Source organism: Octodon degus, unplaced genomic scaffold, assembly GCF_000260255.1.
Source record: "Octodon degus isolate 3935 unplaced genomic scaffold, OctDeg1.0 scaffold00012, whole genome shotgun sequence".
Lineage (NCBI taxonomy): Eukaryota > Metazoa > Chordata > Mammalia > Rodentia > Octodontidae > Octodon > Octodon degus.
This window is the reverse complement of record NW_004524588.1, coordinates 3,046,870-3,064,667: the sequence shown is the minus strand read 5'-3', so window position 1 is coordinate 3,064,667 and position 17,798 is coordinate 3,046,870. Positions and strand designations below refer to the sequence as shown.

General features: G+C 38.6%; 1 protein-coding gene across 1 annotated transcript in view; it reads left to right on the top strand.

Annotated features, from left to right (window-relative positions):
* Nucleotides 1-15,135, top strand: part of Gpr19 (G protein-coupled receptor 19) — a 52,467-nt gene extending 37,332 nt beyond the window's left edge. Inside the window, exon 4 of the mRNA XM_004626075.2 lies at nt 13,619-15,135. Coding sequence (XP_004626132.1) covers nt 13,641-14,888 — 1,248 coding nt within the window. The 5' untranslated portion in view covers nt 13,619-13,640 and the 3' untranslated portion in view covers nt 14,889-15,135. The remainder of the gene's footprint in view (nt 1-13,618) is intronic.
* The last annotated feature ends 2,663 nt before the right edge of the window (nt 15,136-17,798 follow it).

The window sequence follows — 17,798 nt, the reverse complement described above, 5'->3', positions numbered from 1 at the left end:
CCCCCCCCCCCCGCTCACCCTTACACTGTCGTGGCCCCCTTTTCCTTATTCCCTTCCTCTGTCTAATGAGAGTCTATCATCTTTTTTAGATTTTACAAAGCAGAACATTTCTTTTTTTTGGTATGAAGAATCAAACTCAGGACCTCATGCTTGTCAGGCAGGTGCACTGTGCAGCTGAGCTATTATCCCAAACCCAAGAACATTTGATAGATGTCTGAGTTCAGCTTAGTTTGCTGAACATGAGGTGTCCCCATCTGTTTTCCTGCAAGTGACTAAACGGCTGAATAATACCCCATTGTGTATATTACATTTTCTTTAGCCACTCACTTTTCTTTATTTTTAATACAAAGTTTTGCTGTGTAGTTAGGCATTGAACTCACAGTGTAGCCCAGGCTGGCCTCACACTCATACTGATCTTCCTGCTTTGGCCTCCTGAATGCTCACATTATAGGTATATGCCACCACACCCAGCTAGCCATTCCTCTGTTGGTGGCCACCTAGGCCATTTCCATGTCTTGGTTATGCAAATTGTGCTATAATAACATAGTTATGTAGGTATCCTTATAGTACACTGATTTTAATTGCTTTAAGTTTTTTTTAGCAAAGAATGGTATGGCTGGATCAACTGGTAGTTCTGCTTTTAGTTTTTTGAGGAACCTCCGTACTGATTTTCATAGTGGCTGCACTCATTTACATTCCACTGTGTGCACTCACCAACAATTGTTGCTTTTTTGTCTTGATGATGGCCATCTTGACTGGGGTGAGCTAGAATCTCAGTGTAGGTTTAATTTGCATTTCCTTAATGACTAATGATGTTGAAGATGTTTTTCATGTACTTTTTTTTTTTTTTTTCATGTACTTATCGGCCATTTGTACTTCTCTTGAGAATTATCTGTTCAATTTATTTGCTCATGTATTGATTAGGCTATTTGATTTTTTTGGTGTTAAGGTTTTTGAACTCTTTGTGTATTGTAGATATTAATCCTCTGTGAGAAGAGTAGTTAGTCAAGATATTCTCCATTCTGTAGGTCTCTTCACTGTTGTTATCCTTGCTGTATAGAAACTTTAACATATCCCATTTATTGATATTTGCTATTATTTCTCTTGCTATTGAAGTTCTGTGCAAGAGGTCTTTGCCTTTACCTATAGTCTCAAGTTGTCCCCTGTATTTTCCTTTAGAAGTTTCAAAGTTTCAGGTCTAATACTGAGGTCTCTGTTCCATTTTGAATTGATTTTTGTTTAGGGTGAGAGAGAAGAATCTAGTTTTAGTATTCTACAAGTAAGTATCTAGTCTTTCTAGCACAATTTACTAAAGAAGCTTTTTCTCTAGTGTATATTTTCAGCTCCTTTGTTCAGAATCAGATGGTTGTAGTTACATGGGCTTGTTTCTATTCTGTTACATTGGTCTATGTGTCTGTTTTTGTGCCAGTAGCATGCTATTTTTGTCACTGTGGTATTGCAGCATAATTTGAAATAGGGTGTTATAGTGCCTCCAGGTTTGCTCTTTTTGCTTAGGATTATTTTGGCTTTTCTGAATCTTTTGTGTTTCTGTATGAATTTTAGGACTGTTTTTGCTAGTTCAGTGAGGAATGTCACATTTTTTTAAATCCTCACATTGGGATTTTGATGGGAATTACATTGGATTTATGGACCATTTTGGTAATATGGCCATTTTAACAGTAAGTATTCTGTCATTTCATGACATGAAAGATTTTTCCACTTCCTGGTGTTTTTAATTTCCTCAGTGTTCCAAAATTTTCATTATAGAGGTAATTTACCTTCTTAGACTGATCCCTAGGGTGTTTTTTTATTTGTTTGTTTGTTTGAAGCAATTGCTAATGAGATTATTTTCCTGATTTTTTTCCTCAGCTGGTTAATTATTTGAGTGTAATAAAGCAATTTTTTTTTTCAGAACTGGGGATTGAACTCAGACCCTTGAAGCAATTGATTTTTTAAAAGTTGATTTTGTATCCTGGAGATTGTTTTATTTCTAGTTCAGATCATTCATTATGGGTATATCAAAATGCCAACGACTTTGTGTATTGGTTTTGCATCCTGCAAGTTTGTTCAATTTTTTATTAGAGTAGTGCTTTGGTAGAGTATTTGGTATTATCTATGTATAAAATTATGTCAGCTACAAACAGTGATAATTTGACTTCCTCTTTCCAACTTAGATGCTGTTTCTTTGTCTTGCCTGACTGTTCTCTCTAGGACTTTGAGGGCTATGTTGGATAAGTGGTGCAAGCTGTGCAAGCTGAGTGTAATGGTACATGCCAGTCCTCTCAGCTACTCGGGAGGCTGAGCTAGGAAGATCACTTGAAGCCAGGAGCTCAGAACCAGCCTGGGCAACATAGCAAGACACTGGGCCCAGGATGCAGCTCAGCAGTATAGTGCCTGCCTGGCAAACACAAGGCCCCGAGTTCGATTCCTGGTACCAGAAATCAATCAGTAAATAAAATAACATTGCAAGACACTTTCTCAAAAAGTGAAGAGGTGGAAGTGGCCATTCTTATGTTCCAGATCTTTGAGAAAAACCTTTCACATTTTCTCCATTTAGCTGTTGACTTATGATAGATGGCCTCATTGCTCCAAGGTATGTTCTTTCTATACCTTCATCATTTAGTTTTTATTATGAAAGGATGTTTAAGTTTATCAGTGGCCTTTTTTTTTTTAATTTGTTGAGATGATATGACTTCTGTCCTTCATTTGGCTAATGTGGTATGTTTATTGACTTTTATATGTTAAATCCTTCTTGTATCCCTGGAATGAATCTGACTTGATTATGGTGAGTAATATTTTCAATATGGAGTTAAATTTGGTTTGCTACTTTTTTTTAGGATTTTTGCATCTCTGTTCATTGAGGATATTGGCCTGTAGCTTTCTTTTCTTCTTGAGTCCTTATTTAATTTGGGTATCAGGGTAATGCTGGCTTCATGGAACGAGTCTGCAATAATTCTCTCCTCTTTGCTTATTTTTGAATACTGTAAAAATGAACTGGTATTAGTTCTTCTTTAAGTGTTGGGTAGAATGGAGCAGTGAAGCTATCTGGTCCTGGGCTTTACATTTCTTTTTGCTGTTGACATTCAGATTCATTGCTTGTTATTGGACTGTTCAGGTTTTCTTTAAAAAAAAAAAAAAAATTTAGATTTAGTGTTTCTTCCTGACCCAATCTTGGTAAGGCATGTATACTGAGAAGTTCATCCATTTCTTCTAGATTATGATTTTCTAGCATATGGTTAGTTGTTCCCAATCAGCTCTAATGATGTTTTGTATTTCTGTGGTGTCAATTTTAGTGATTTCCTTTTTATCTCCAATTTTTGTTTATCTGAGTCTTCTATATTTTTCTTTGTTAGTGTAGCTAAGGTTATTGTGAAAATTTGGGTGATTTTTCTTGTTTGTTTATTTTACAGTGCTAAGAATTGAATCCAGGGTCTAAATTCAGTTATATCCCCAGATTTTTTTTTTTTTTTTTTTTTTTTGGCTTTTTGCTTTTTAAATTTTAAGAAAGGGTCAAACTAAATTGCCCAGGATGGGTTAGAATTTATAATCTTCCTGCGACAGCCTCCTAGGTAGGATTATAGCGTGTGCTGCCAGGCCTGGCTAATTTTGCTCACATTTTTTGAAAAACCAGACCTTTATTTTATTGATCTTTTGTGTTGTTTTTTTAGTCTCTATTTCAGTTATTTCTTTGCGGATCCATCTTACTTTTTTCTCTGATTTTAGTTTCATTTTGTTCTTGTTCTCTAGTTCCTTCAGGTGCGATGCTAGGTTGTTTGTGATCTTTGCGCTTTTCCAGTGTAGTTGGTGATTGGTTACAAACATCCGTCTTAGTAGGTCTGTACAGTAGGTTTTGGTATGCTGTGTTTCCATTTTCATTTATTTCAAGAAATTTTAAAATTTCTTTCTCGATTGCTTCCTTCATCTGTTAGTTGTTCAAATAATTTTCAGGTATTTGTATAGTTTTCTAATATACAAATTAGGAAATTATTGATTTTTAGTTCTGTGTTCATGGTTGGAAAAGATACTCAGTACTATTTCTGTTTTTTAAAATGTTGATCTTGTTTTCTTGCCTATTTAATAGTACCTTTCTAAGATAACTTTCAGTGTGCTGTTCACAAGAATGTGATTTTCTGTCTGGATGATATGTCTGTTGTTGATAGTGAGGTGTTACGATTCACCATATCATCATCATCACCACCATCACCACCATCACCACCATCATCACCATCATCCTTTTGTACCATGGCTCAGACTCAGGACCTTGTGCTTATCAGGCAGGTGCTTAAACCACTGAGCTATCTCCCCAGCCCATCACTATATTATTGTATGATAGATTGTTTCTTGCTTTAGGTCTGCTAATACTTACTCTATACAAAGTACTCTGATATATATATTGTTAATTCCTCTCACTTAGCTGATCCCAAGTCTCTTTTTCCTGCTTTTTACATAATTAATATTATCTGATACAAATATGGTTACTTCTTTCTTTTTTATTTCATTTTGCATGGAATGTCTTATTCCATTCCTTTACTTTCAGCCTATGCATGTCCTTAAAGGCGAAATGGATTTATTGTAAGCAGTATATAATTGGCTTTTTTTAAAAAAAAAAATCCATTTAGGAAATTTCTGTCTTTTTAATTGGAGAATTAACCTATTTACATCTCACGTAATTATCACTAGGTAAGGGTCTTACTATAGCCATTTTTTTTTTTTTTTCCCATTACTAGGTATCAAACCCAGGACCTCCCTCATGCATGCTAAGCAGGCATTTACGACAACGGGGCTACATCCCAAGCCTTTTCTTACTCTTTTTTTTTGTCTGCCTGCCTACCTGCCTGCCTGCCTGTTTGTCTTCTTTCCTGTCCTTCCCCCTCCCTCCTTCCCTCTCTCTCTCCTTTCCTTCCTTCCAGCCTGCCTGTCTTCCTCCCCTCTCCCTTTTCCTTCCTCCCCCTCTTCCTCCTTCTCATTAAGTTATTGAGGTTGACCTTGAACCTGAACTCCTGTCTTGGCCAAGTAATTGCCATTGTAGGAATGCATCACCATGCTCAACTGAGCCCCAAAATTTGTTTGATTTTTTAAATTACTTCCACTTCTCTGTTAGATTATCGAATCACTTCCCTATATTCTCTTGAAGCTCATTGAGTTTCCTTAAATCAGCAGTTTTAAATTCTCCATTTGAGAGATTACTCATATTAGTTACTATCCTTTCAGTCTTTTTTTTTTTTTTTTTTTTTTTTTTGCGGAGCGGGGGATTGAACTCAGGCCCTTGTGCTTCCCAGGGAAGCGCTTATTCTACTGAGCCAACTCCCCAGCTCCCTTTTAGTCTTTGGTGCCTGCTTTTCACTATTAGGTGATATCCTGGTTCCCTGAAAGTTCTTGATGCTTGTTTTTGCAGTGTGATCTGTACACTGAAGGATTAGGCATTTATTAAAATCTTCATAAACTGTCTTTGTTTTTAACCTGTCTTTCCAGAAATTTAAGCAGCTTTCTTGAATTTTTTTCTGAATCTGCTCAGCACAGGCTAACACCCTAAATTCAGGGTGACTGTGTCTGCTTTTGATGTGTTGTCACTGATTCAGCACTAGAGGGCAATCCAAGCCCAGGTTTGTGCCAGATCTGCAATTTGTTTTTCAGCAGTAGGTGGCAAACTCTTAAACAGGATAGTTTATGCCTTCAGCCTTTCTTTGGGATCGAGGTAGGGCTTATCTGCAAATACCAGACTGTGGTCATGACCTATAGAATTTTCCTCAGCTCTGCCTAGCAGAATCACCGTGGAGGGTCCAGCCTCAGCCTCTGGAGCCACACCAGTGGTTGAGAACAGCTCAACTCTGTCACACCCTCAGACCACAGTTCTATTGACACTAGTGCAGCTGTTAGACAAAGGCCCACATTTATCTTCACTGAGACTGTAGATTTCTCAGTTTGAATGGGTCTGGGAGGTTGCTACTGACAAAATGTGAAAGAAAAAAAAATTTTTTTTTCTTTTTAAAAGAAACACTTCATTTTAGCTTGGCATAGTGATGGTACATGCCTGTGATCCCAGCACTGTGGTATGCAAGCAGGAGATCACAAGTTCAAGCCCAGTGTGAGTAACTTAGCAATTTCGTGAGACCCTATCCCAATAAAAAAGGGGGGTATGCTCAGTGCAAAGAGACAGTTTAATTCACCAATAGGAGGATGCAGGAGGGGAGAGGGAGAAAGAAAGGAAAATTTGCATTTTAATGGAGACACTGATTTAAAAGAATTATTTAATTATGAAACCAGTTGGAGAGATGGCAGCCTTTCTGGGTATCTGATGTCATACCAGGGAGCTGACTCGTTTTATTTCTGACATTTTAGAATTTGTGTGAAAGTAAAAGTGATAAAATAATTGTTACTATAAAATCATCCCCTTGAAAGGTGTTCCTATTGCCCCAGCCTCCTGAGTGCTGGGATTACAGGTGTGTGTTACTACGTCTGGCTAATACTGCTTGTATTATGAGATGAAACATAATTATTTTTTTCAGCAGAATATTATGTTCTTGTTTTAGATTTGCCAAATTTATCAAATAAATATATGAGATATCTGTTAAATATTGAATGGGATATTATATGCAACATGCTTGGCTAAACTATTATATAGAAGTCACACTTAACTGGGCAGCTTGTACTTGATCTGTCAGTCCTGTCCAGGTGGTACATACTGAAAACATACCTTGCACACGCTAGTTTTCCTGTTTGTCCTCTATAGTTGTACTGTTGACTACCATGGCTTTCAATAGTTCAGGAATGCATTTAATTCAATAGTTTTCCCCACCAGAGCCTTAGCTTGGGGCCCGAAAGTGAGGCAGTGTCAGGAAGTTTATGAAGCCCCTGCATGGCCTCTGTAAGGTCAGGACTTCAGGATAGGTTGCCTTGTAAACCCTTCCCTCCTGGAAGTGGTATGTTGGTAAATGTTTAATAACTAGCTCTGTCATGGAAAAAATAAAACAATCTGATTTGTGGCATATGTCCTTTTCTATGGTGTGACTATTCCTACCATATCTGACTCATCCATCTGATGTCATTGAACATGAAGGTGTAGTTCGTTGGGGGGAGCCTATATGCCTGTCACAGGCATTTCTCTTTTTTATGTATAGGCAGCTCAAGCCTACATACAACTCAATTAAAAAAAAAAAATACCTACTGTCTTGGTATTTTCTAAAACAAACTGATGAAAAATTTAAGACAGTTTTCTATTTGTATAATACCATTGACCAGACTTTTCACCTCAATTGAAACTCAAGCCTAAAGTTCTGCTTTCATTGTACTTAAAAGGTAAGTGTATTGTCAGTCTTATTGAATTTACAACCTTCTTACACACTTATTCTGAAGTAAAGCTTTCTCTCCAGACCAGCATGTCTCCTGCAGTTTTGGTGCTAAGCCTCCTTACAATACATGGTAGGCATGATTTTTTTTTTTTTTTTTTTTTTAAGTGTTCACTGTGTCACGTATTTCTGAGCTGGTGTCTTGAGCAGATGTATCTGTGGGTAGGCAAGAGGAATAAGTTTATGTTCTTATTTTAGAAGAGTAATCAGGAAAGACTTACATATGCACAGCCAGCTTGACCCTCTTGATTCTGATCAAGCCCTTTGTGGTCTCAAGGGGCACGAAGCCCCAGTGGTAGTTAAGTAAGAGCAGGAGCACTGCCTCAGTCCTGAAGTGACCTCTTTCCACTGTGTGATCTGGGAGATGACATTAAGGGTTTTTTCAGTTGTAAAACTGAGCTAATATTGTTATCTGCCTTGAAGGGGTAAGAAGTACTTCATCATAACGATGACTAACTCTAGGCAGTATTAATGCTGTAACTATTGTCATCACTGTAATTAATATTACCACTATTTAGTCGGTGAGCTTATCTCCATGGTTTTAAGCTTAGCAGATACTTCCCATGGCACAGAAAATGTTTCTGTTTTATTACTTGTAACTGTATTTTATTAAAACTATAAAATTTGAACTTGATGTTAAAGCTTTAAATAAATCCCAGAAATAAGCATAGCCTTCCAATATTGTGAGGATGTTTGGGAATCATTATAATTTCAGGAAGGAAAAAGAAATCAGGGTTTTTTGATTCCTAAGCAGCCGTCGATACATACTTAGCCAGGAATAGCCCTTGGCAGCATGGAGCTCAGCATCTGTGCTCTTCATGCCCCTTTGCAGTCCTCCTCTCCCTCTTATAGCTTCCATTCCTGTATTTATCTGGCAACCCCTCCATTGACCTGTGATGTTTCAATAAGTTACAATCATTAACTTAAGTCATAAATGAACACGTCAAATTTATTAACTGATTGCTGAAGGAACCAGTGAGATAAAAAAAACTTGGTTCCAAGGGGCTGAGGAAATAGCTCAGTGGTATAAGCGCCTGCCTGGCAAGCGCAAGGTCCTGAGTTCAATCCCCAGTACCAAAAATAAATAAAAAATATCAAAGTTGGTTCCAAGACCTTTGAAGAATGGCATGAAAAACAAAACATAACAACAACAACAACAAAAAACCCAACAGCATGTGTTCTGGACATGTACTGATTTCCTACAGTGAATGTGATCATTTTGTACTACAAACATTAATGAGAGTTTAAAAAAAAAAAATCAGCATTATAATTTTCAGCTAAGGAGACATAAAACTGGTCAATGTCTACAAGGCAGTAAGTACATCTGTAACGTAAACTTCAGTGTTATTTTTTTCTGCCAAACAGAAATCTACAAGTTGACATGTAACCTCACAGTGTCTGGGTTCTAGTCAAATAGTAAATAGCACAATCAAGTGCAGATTAATTTTCTATAGAATTAATAATCCTTGGGGAGGCCCATTTAAGAATGTTCATGGTGAGATCATAATATTAAGTAAAAAAAAATCAGACACAAAAGATTAAATATTGCATGACTTCTCTTATTGAAGGAGGTTTTTGTTGTTGTTGTTGTTTGGCTAATTCAGGCTACCTTAGGGGCAAGTCTGGTACAACTTCTGGAGCTGGGGTTTGAACCGCAGTCCTATGCACCTGCCTACATTTACCCAAGCAGCTTTTTAAACAACTGAGCTATCTGACAAAGCCCTGACTTCTCTTATTTAGAAGCCCAAAGTACAAATAATTTAAAGAACAAAAGAAAAGACAGACAAATAGGGAGATAGATCTTTGGTAAATGGGCTAAGGATATTGAGATGGAGGGATGGGAGAGGGAAGAGAAAAAGAAGAGAAGTAGAATGAAAAGAATTGAGATCAGTTACTACGTGTGCCTGCTCCCCACAATGAGTGTGATCATTGGGCACCACACCTGTGTACTAATAAAAATTATATGAAAAAGAATTCCATGAAGCTAGGAGTATAGCTGTGTGGTAGAGCACTTAACTAGCATACTGAGGCCCTATTCCATCCCCAGAACTAGGGGGATTAAATATCCCAGAATTTTGCCATAACTTTTATTAGCAAGTATCCATTCATGTATTCATTACACCTTTATTAATATCTATGTGCCCCAGGGATGTAGAGATAAAGACATGGTCTCTGTCTTCAAGGAATTAATAACCTAATGGGGAATGCAAACATGCAAAATAAAACCAAGTGAAAAAGCATATACCCCTTTTAGATTACCTAAGTTCCCTCATTGCAGAGGCCTTTCTAGCCCCCAGTTTTTTTTAACCTATCACTCTTCTTTCCACCTACATATTATCACACATCTCTTACAGCCCAGATAGATAGATAGATAATTTGATAGGCAAATGAGTCCTCTTTCAGATAATATATAAATAAAGATAAATAAGGGCCTTCTGTACTCTATCCAGTGGAATATATCACAAGGCAGTTTCAGTCTGGAGCGAGGTTGATGGAGCAAGAGAGATGATGATTCTTGTCGCTCCTGCACTTACAGTATATGAGTGCCTCTGCATGTAATTACTAATTAAATAGCCTTTGTAATTCATACACACTATGGAAGACATTTATTTCAAAATTAATGGAGCAGGAAAGGCTTTTGTGAAATTTTCTTTTGGAACGCTAGGATTATAATTATATTTTTTTGGATCAGGGTATAAGACCTGTCTGAGAACACCCAAACTACTTTATCTCTCCCTAGGTGAGGCTCCTGTTTCACATAGCAGCTGACCTGAGTGACTTCAGTTTTACCTATTGTGCTCTGGTATACCAGGAGTTATATTTTCCTCTATCACCATAGTCACCAGTGTTCCAGCTCCCTCAAACACAGTGATTTCCTATCCCTGCATTTCATTCTAGTAGAGCCACAGAGAATAGGAGTCATTTCAGTTGTTTGTCCTTATGGACCCAATTTAGTAAATATTTAATCAGCGATTACTAATGTAAAGAAATTCAGTGGGGGGCTGGTGAGATGGCTCAGTGGTCTAAAGCACCTACTTAGAACAAGCTAAGCTAAGCAAAGCACAGGGACCGTGGTTCGATCCCCCAGCACCACATGCCAGCCAGCCCCGCCCCCTGGTGGGCTGAGCTGGCCACACACTAAATAAATAAATAAATAAATAAATAAAATTTTAAAAAAAGACAGAAAGAAATTCAGTGGAAGCTACAGAGCATGGAGAGAAGTACTTGCCCCCCAGGAGCCCATGCTTCAGTGAAGAAGGCAGAAACACAGATGTAATTCTAAGGCACTGATTCTTCATCTTGGCTACACCATAGTAGCACCTGGGGGAACGTAGGCACTTCCCAGTGCCCAGGCAGTACTGTGGATCATTTAAAGTAGAATCACAAGGGCGAGAGACCCAGGCATGAGTATTTTTAAAAGCTCCCTGGGAAATTTCAGTGCATTGCTAAGCAAGAGCAAAACAAACTTGGAAAATGCTTCAGTGAAGAACTACGGGCTGCCTGAAGCACCACAAGCGTTCTGGATATGTTAATATTCTTTATCCCCCATCTGACCACATTTCAGCCCATGAATGTGGAAAATATAGCCTATCACAGAGAACATGGGGAAGCTGAGGTCAGTGTGATTGTAGGGTACTTACAAACTGTGTACTCTGTGAGGTATGGTCTGGAGGGAATTGTCTATGTGGGGAAAATGGCCCCCAAAAGGTCAGCCCAGAGAGATGACCCCCAAAGTCGTTCTCCATGCTAGTTCACTATTCTGCAGTATTTTTGTTATTGTTGTTCTTGTCTTTCTAAGTAAGTCCTCCTGCAACCATAGCTCAAACCTCAGCTTTGTAAAATCTTCCCTACCCCAGTTAAAATCAGCTCCCTATTTTTCTCCATTACCTAACTCCCTGTAAATGTCTGTTTTTAGCAGTTAATTATAATTAATGTCAAATTTTGTTATAATATGGTAGGCTGCTTATTTCATATTTTATAGGACTTACTAGTCTGTTTCTCAAATACTCGCATAGCTTTTTGCTTTATTGAGTGAGTGAGCGGAGCTGCAGTCAGAAAATTGCAGTCAGAAAATCGTGCTACCATCAGGGAGCCCCGGATTTAGACTTCTCCAGCTCCCTCCCTCAGTTTTTGACCGTGGAGAGGCTCTGCTTCTCATTGGCTGGAGAAGTCAGCACACTCACTTGTGGGAAGCAGCAGGAGGAAAGGACGGAAGGAAGACTAGCAGGGCTGTCCCTGTAGCCGATCTTGAGTGTCCTTCGCAGTTCTGCAGTGAGAGGAAGGGGAGATGAAAGGCTACAGGTTTGCAGTGTGTTGACCGAGGAATAGCGCCGGTGGTACCAACCCCTGCTCTACTTAGGTCCCACAGTCAGAAGTAGCCCAGAGAGCTGCAGCTTTCTGTGTGGGAAAATTGCTTGTCTGTTTTACTTTTTAAGCCTTCTTTAATCGTCTTAAGTGGTTTGGAATGTTACAGGTTTTGCACAAATAAAGGTGAAAAGATTATTTCAGTTTTATAAATGAGGGTCCTGCATTCCAGGTTTTCTAGGGCAGTATTAATCTTAGAGCATATGTCCTGGTTTTTTGGTAGGAGGAGAGTGCTGTTTTCACCATGTTTATTTATTTATTTATTTTAATATGGAAAGTATGATTGCTTTCTTACAATTGCCTAATATTTGGCAGCATGCTTAAAGGTCTTTTAATCATCAAAACATCAAATTATTTTACATTTCTCTTTGAGAACTCAGGTAGGGCTGCTACATGGACAAAAGAAACCTGAAAATGATACGCGGCTCTGGCATTTGGCACACAACCCTAAGCACCATACCTCTGTTGATTTAGTTTCTTGGTGAGGATACTATAAGCACTCCTAGAAATTAAGGGGGAAAAAACCTTCCAAAGAAAAAAATGGGTCAGTGAGAACTATTCTTTCCTTAAGAACCTTTCTTTATTCTGCTTGGCACACCAGAAACATTTGTCACTAGGGCGTATTCACAGAAGGGATGGAGAGGCTCCTGCTAGAGCTGGTGCGCAGCAGCATCCCTTGTGCCTTAGGCCGGGTGGACTCTGAAAGCACAGTGGCTGTTGCCCTGCCAGGGCCTTTTTCTTTTATTGGGTAAAATTTTGAAAATACCCATATTTATCTCTTACCTTAATAACCATAGTTTGTTGTGGTTATTATGGACTCAATTGTTACAGGTTCTCTTTCTACTTAATACATTCAGACCAAATGAGAGTTTTATAATCCAACTGTGTCCAAAATCACCTGTTTTAATCAAATGAACTACATGTATACAATCTGTTAAAAAGTAATTTTTAATCATTGAATAGTACAAAAAGTATAAAGTAGTGGTTAAATTTATTATGATGATATTTTCATATGTAAACATCCTAAGCTTTTTAAAGTTGCTGAGAAATGCTATCAGTAACATTTTGTTCTTTTTAGTCGCAGCTGACTGTCCTGAGGTCTGTAGCAATCTGTCTACACCCCTGACAGTACATCTTGTATATTCTTCAGTCAGTGTTATTTTATGAAACAAGAACCACAGAGTGGTATCAAAACATATGTCATTGGTAGGTGGCACACTATTAATATATGGACTGCATCTATTAGTACATCTGTTAGTACAATAACCGGTGAAAAGCAGACGATTTGTATGTGTCTGTTGTTAATGTAGGAGCTACTTTTGCCTTAATTGATAGTAGTTTGCTTGCTGTGTGTTACCATAATACTTTGGTAATAGAAAGTCTGTAGTTGGTCAGGCAGGGTCTTTCCCAGGAGAATCCTGTTACATAGCTGTTTCCATAGTCAACATCTGTGTGTTTTCTTTTCTCAATTTTCCCCTCTTGCAGCCTTATTGTATCACTGTTAGGACATTTAGGAACTTTTCACGTAGTTTCTCAGAATTCCAAGTTTTTCAGCTGGTAGTAAAGCCTTTACAATAGGCCAGATTTGAGCTTCAAGGCCCTCTATGAGTCCCCCAGTGAGGGAAGAAGTCAATGCCAAGTATAGGAAGGGGGCTTGGCATGAGTTCTGCTATATCTGACTAGGGATCAGGAGATGATGAGGCCAGAGAGAGGCTGAGCTCATTCTAAAGAGAAAAAGAAATGGGGCCAGAACATTTTCTGGATAGTAATGTTTTCCCCCAATCTACCAGTCCTTCTCACTGACAAATGATAACCAATCTAAGTATCAGATTAGATTGTTACTTTTAGTAGTCAGTCTATATGATACCATTTTTAACAGGAGGCCTCATTCTTCTTTTCTTATCCAGAACTAAGAGACAAAAAGTGAATATGGTTTTTGCTCACAGAATGGATAACATCAAGCCACCTTTGGTTGTTCCTTCGCTTCTGATGCCCCTCCAGAATCACAGCTGCACTGAAACAGCCGCGCCTCTGCCAAGCCATGACCCAGTGGAATTATATGAGGAGCACAGGCGGATGAGCAACAGAACAGACCTTCAGTATGGACTGAAACCCGGGGAAGTGGCCACAGCCAGCATTTTCTTTGGGACTCTGTGGTTGTTTTCTATCTTGGGCAATTCCCTGGTTTGTTTGGTCATCCATAGGAGTAGGAGGACTCAGTCCACCACCAACTACTTTGTGGTCTCCATGGCATGTGCTGATCTTCTCATCAGTGTGGCCAGCACTCCATTTGTCCTGCTGCAGTTCACCACTGGAAGGTGGACACTTGGTAGTGCCATGTGCAAGGTGGTACGATACTTTCAGTATCTCACTCCGGGTGTCCAGATCTATGTTCTTCTCTCTATCTGCATAGACCGGTTCTACACCATTGTTTACCCACTGAGCTTCAAGGTATCCAGAGAAAAGGCCAAGAAAATGATCGCAGCATCCTGGATCTTTGAAGCAGCCTTTGTGACCCCCATCCTTTTTTTCTATGGCTCCAACTGGGACAGTCACTGTAACTATTTTCTCCCTTCCTCCTGGGAAGGGACTGCCTACACTGTCATCCACTTCTTAGTGGGCTTTGTGATTCCATCTGTCCTCATAATCTTATTCTACCAGAAAGTCATAAAGTATATTTGGAGAATAGGCTCTGATGGTCGAACGGTGAGGAGGACAATGAACATTGTCCCAAGGACAAAAGTGAAAACAGTCAAGATGTTCCTCATTTTAAATCTCTTATTTTTGTTCTCCTGGCTGCCTTTTCATGTAGCTCAGCTCTGGCACCCCCATGACCAAGACTATAAGAGAAGTTCCCTTGTTTTCACAGCGATCACATGGATATCCTTTAGTTCTTCAGCCTCTAAGCCGACTCTTTACTCAATTTATAATGCCAATTTTAGGAGGGGGATGAAAGAGACTTTTTGCATGTCCTCGATGAAATGTTATCGAAGCAATGCCTATACTATCACAACAAGCTCAAGGATGGCCAAAAAAAACTACGTTGGCATTTCAGAAATTCCTCCCATGGCCATAACTATAACCAAAGACTCAATCTATGATTCATTTGACAGAGAAGCCAAGGAAAAGAAGCTTGCTTGGCCCATTAACTCAAATCCACCAAATACTTTTGTCTAATTTCTCAGTATTCTTTCACTTATTGTTATGCACTGGAGATTAAAAAAAAAAAAAACTTTAAAACAAGTTATTTACATATTTTTCACTCAACTTTCTGAGTTATTTTGTAAAATGCATTTATTTGTTGATTATAGACTATTTAAAGTCTAAAAACTAGACTTTTATACTAGTTGCTTTTTGTTTTAGGAAAAGCATTCACCTTAACTGTGGTCATTCTTTTACTGTATTACTTGAGATGCACAAAAAATTCTTTTCCACTTTTTATCGACCATTAGGACAGAATCTTTGGTTAATAATTCCACTCTGTTTTGTTTTCTTTTTCTTCTCTCTACTGAAGTTTTATAACTATAGACTTATGTTTCAGTGATATCCCTCATGTTCTACATTTTGGGAACATGTATTTATTTCTTTAGGCATTTAGGAAGAGTTAATACTGAAAATGTTTTCACATTACTTTTTCCCAAGTAATCACTGGCCAAATCTGCCATGGAAGGCAATTCATGTATTGGAATATATTGGAATTTGCTGGAAAGTCGCCTATAATTGGGTTCTAATCAGAATTCATAGTGAAATAATGCTTATGTTCTTGCTGAAGTTTCTCTCTCTTGATTTCATCCTACTTTAAGCTACTGACGAGGTCTTGAAAATTCCACATTCGATGTGATGTTTCTTTATATCTGGGTCCCACAATCAAATGAGCAGGTGCTCTTGCTAGGCATATCCAGAAAATATCAAAGGGAGAAGTGACAGATGGTATTTCTTTGTGCTGTGCAATTCAACAATCCTCAACTGCTGGGCCCTGTCACCATCTACCAGGACAGAAAAGACAAGGATTATCTTCCCCTTTCTCCTAGCAGCTCTGACGCAAGTCCTGTGCTCCTGCCAGAGCTTCCTTTCCTTCCAGGTCACAGCACTACCCCCTCCCCCAGCGCCCACCAGGCTCACGCTCCTCATTGTCTACGGTAACTCAAGACTTTTTCTCTGGTTCTCAGGGCTCCATGATTTCAATTCTAGGACCAATTCACTTAGGAAATGTTTTCTATTAATAAAGGGCTTACAGACAAGACTGGTGTGCATTTTCATGCCCTAGTGAATAAGAGCTACAAACAGTTCATCAGTTTTACATGCAATAGTTCATTTATCAATAATTCTATGATGTGTTTATTTTATTTTATTTTTGAATTTTATGTATTTGGTACAGGGTCTCATTACACAGCTCGGACTTACAGTGATCCTCCTGTCTCAGCCTACCCAGTGCTAGGATTACAGGCATGCACCACCATACCTGGTCGTAGCAGCAGCTCAACATGCCCGGGGTGGGACTAGGTCCTTAACGCTTGCCAGGCAGGCACTTAGACCACTGAGCTAGTTCCACACCAGGCAGACACTTATGCCACTGAGCTATTTCCCTGGACCCCTGTGATGTATTTATTATTATTTGTTTTATAGATGAGGAAATGAACTCAAAAGTAATGTGACAAGCCCAAATTTGGATGTGACAAAGCTGGCATTGAGACTCAATATTCTATATGCAAGTTTGTACTCTTTCCTTAGCATGACAGATGTCTTGTTCTTATAAAGAACAAATGTCTTGTTATAAGGAACAAGAGTGGTCACGTCCAACCATGTCTCTTTGGGCCTTCTGATCACAACCGTGGTGGAACTATAAGGTTGAAGAGAATCTTACCATTCTTTTAAAAAAAAAACAAAACTAGAATTTAGCCAGTATAATGCTGAGTGCTAGCACTCAGGCAGCTGCGGGAGGAGGATTGCTCTGAGTTCAGTTCAAGGCCATTCTGGACTGCCTGGCAAGATCCTGTGTCAAAATAAAATACAAAATAAAAAATCTAGAACTCTGAATGTACTTGAGATTGAACTCAGGTTTTCCTCACACTGAGCTGCATCCCCAGCCCTTTATTTATTTATTTATTTATTTATTTATTTAGACACCAAGTGTTTGCTTAGGCTGGGTGTGAGTTTATAATCTTCCTATTTCAGCTCTCAGAGTACTGAGATTACAGGAAGCAGCCTCAGGCAGTACTATTAGATGAAGTTTAATTAGCATTACCTGCCCCTTTGCTTTTCCCTGGCTGTGAGTTGTTTCTTGGACTTGTGGAGCTGAATGTTTGTGATATAAAAGGAAGCTGTCCATTTCCTTCTTACAGACCAGGAAAGAAGGTTGAGGTATAAATCGAGTACAAAGAATAAGGAAACATTTAATGCACATAGCATCTATAGAGTTAATTCCTTTTTTTTTTTTTTTTTGTGGAACCAGGGATTGAACTCAGCCCCCTGTGCTTGCCAGGCAAGCGCTTATTCTACTGAGCCATCTCCCCAGCCCCAAGCTAATGCTCCTGAGATGTTCCCTTTAATCAAATTGAAGAGATGAAAGGAGTATCTCGTACTTTACTTTCTCTTTATGTCCTCTTCACATTTTTCTTGGCAAACTGATCCAGATGTTTATCTCCCTTGACCTTGGCATTCTATAATTCAGACTTATTAGAAAATAGAAAAGACCCCTGAAGTAGTGTTTTATTTTTTTTAAGCGGAATATTCTTTTTCTAAAATTCCAAAATGTTAAATTATAAAAATTTTGTTTCAGTTTTAGTTTTAGGCCTAGCTTAAAGGAGTTAGATGATTACTAAACTCCATTCTGTCTTTAATGTTCTGTGAGTTTATCTCAGTAGGTAGAAACTCAGAATGACAACCTCATACAGCTTACTGTTGTAGAGATTTAAAAAAAAGTATTATATTTAAATAATGACTAAGAGTGAGAGTCTTAGGATATTTATTTATTTATTTATTTATTTATTTATTTTTGACTGGCTCAGCCCACCCTGGAGATGAGGCTGGCACAGCATCTGGTGCCAGGGATCAAATCACGGTCTCTGTGCCCTTGCTGTAGCTTGC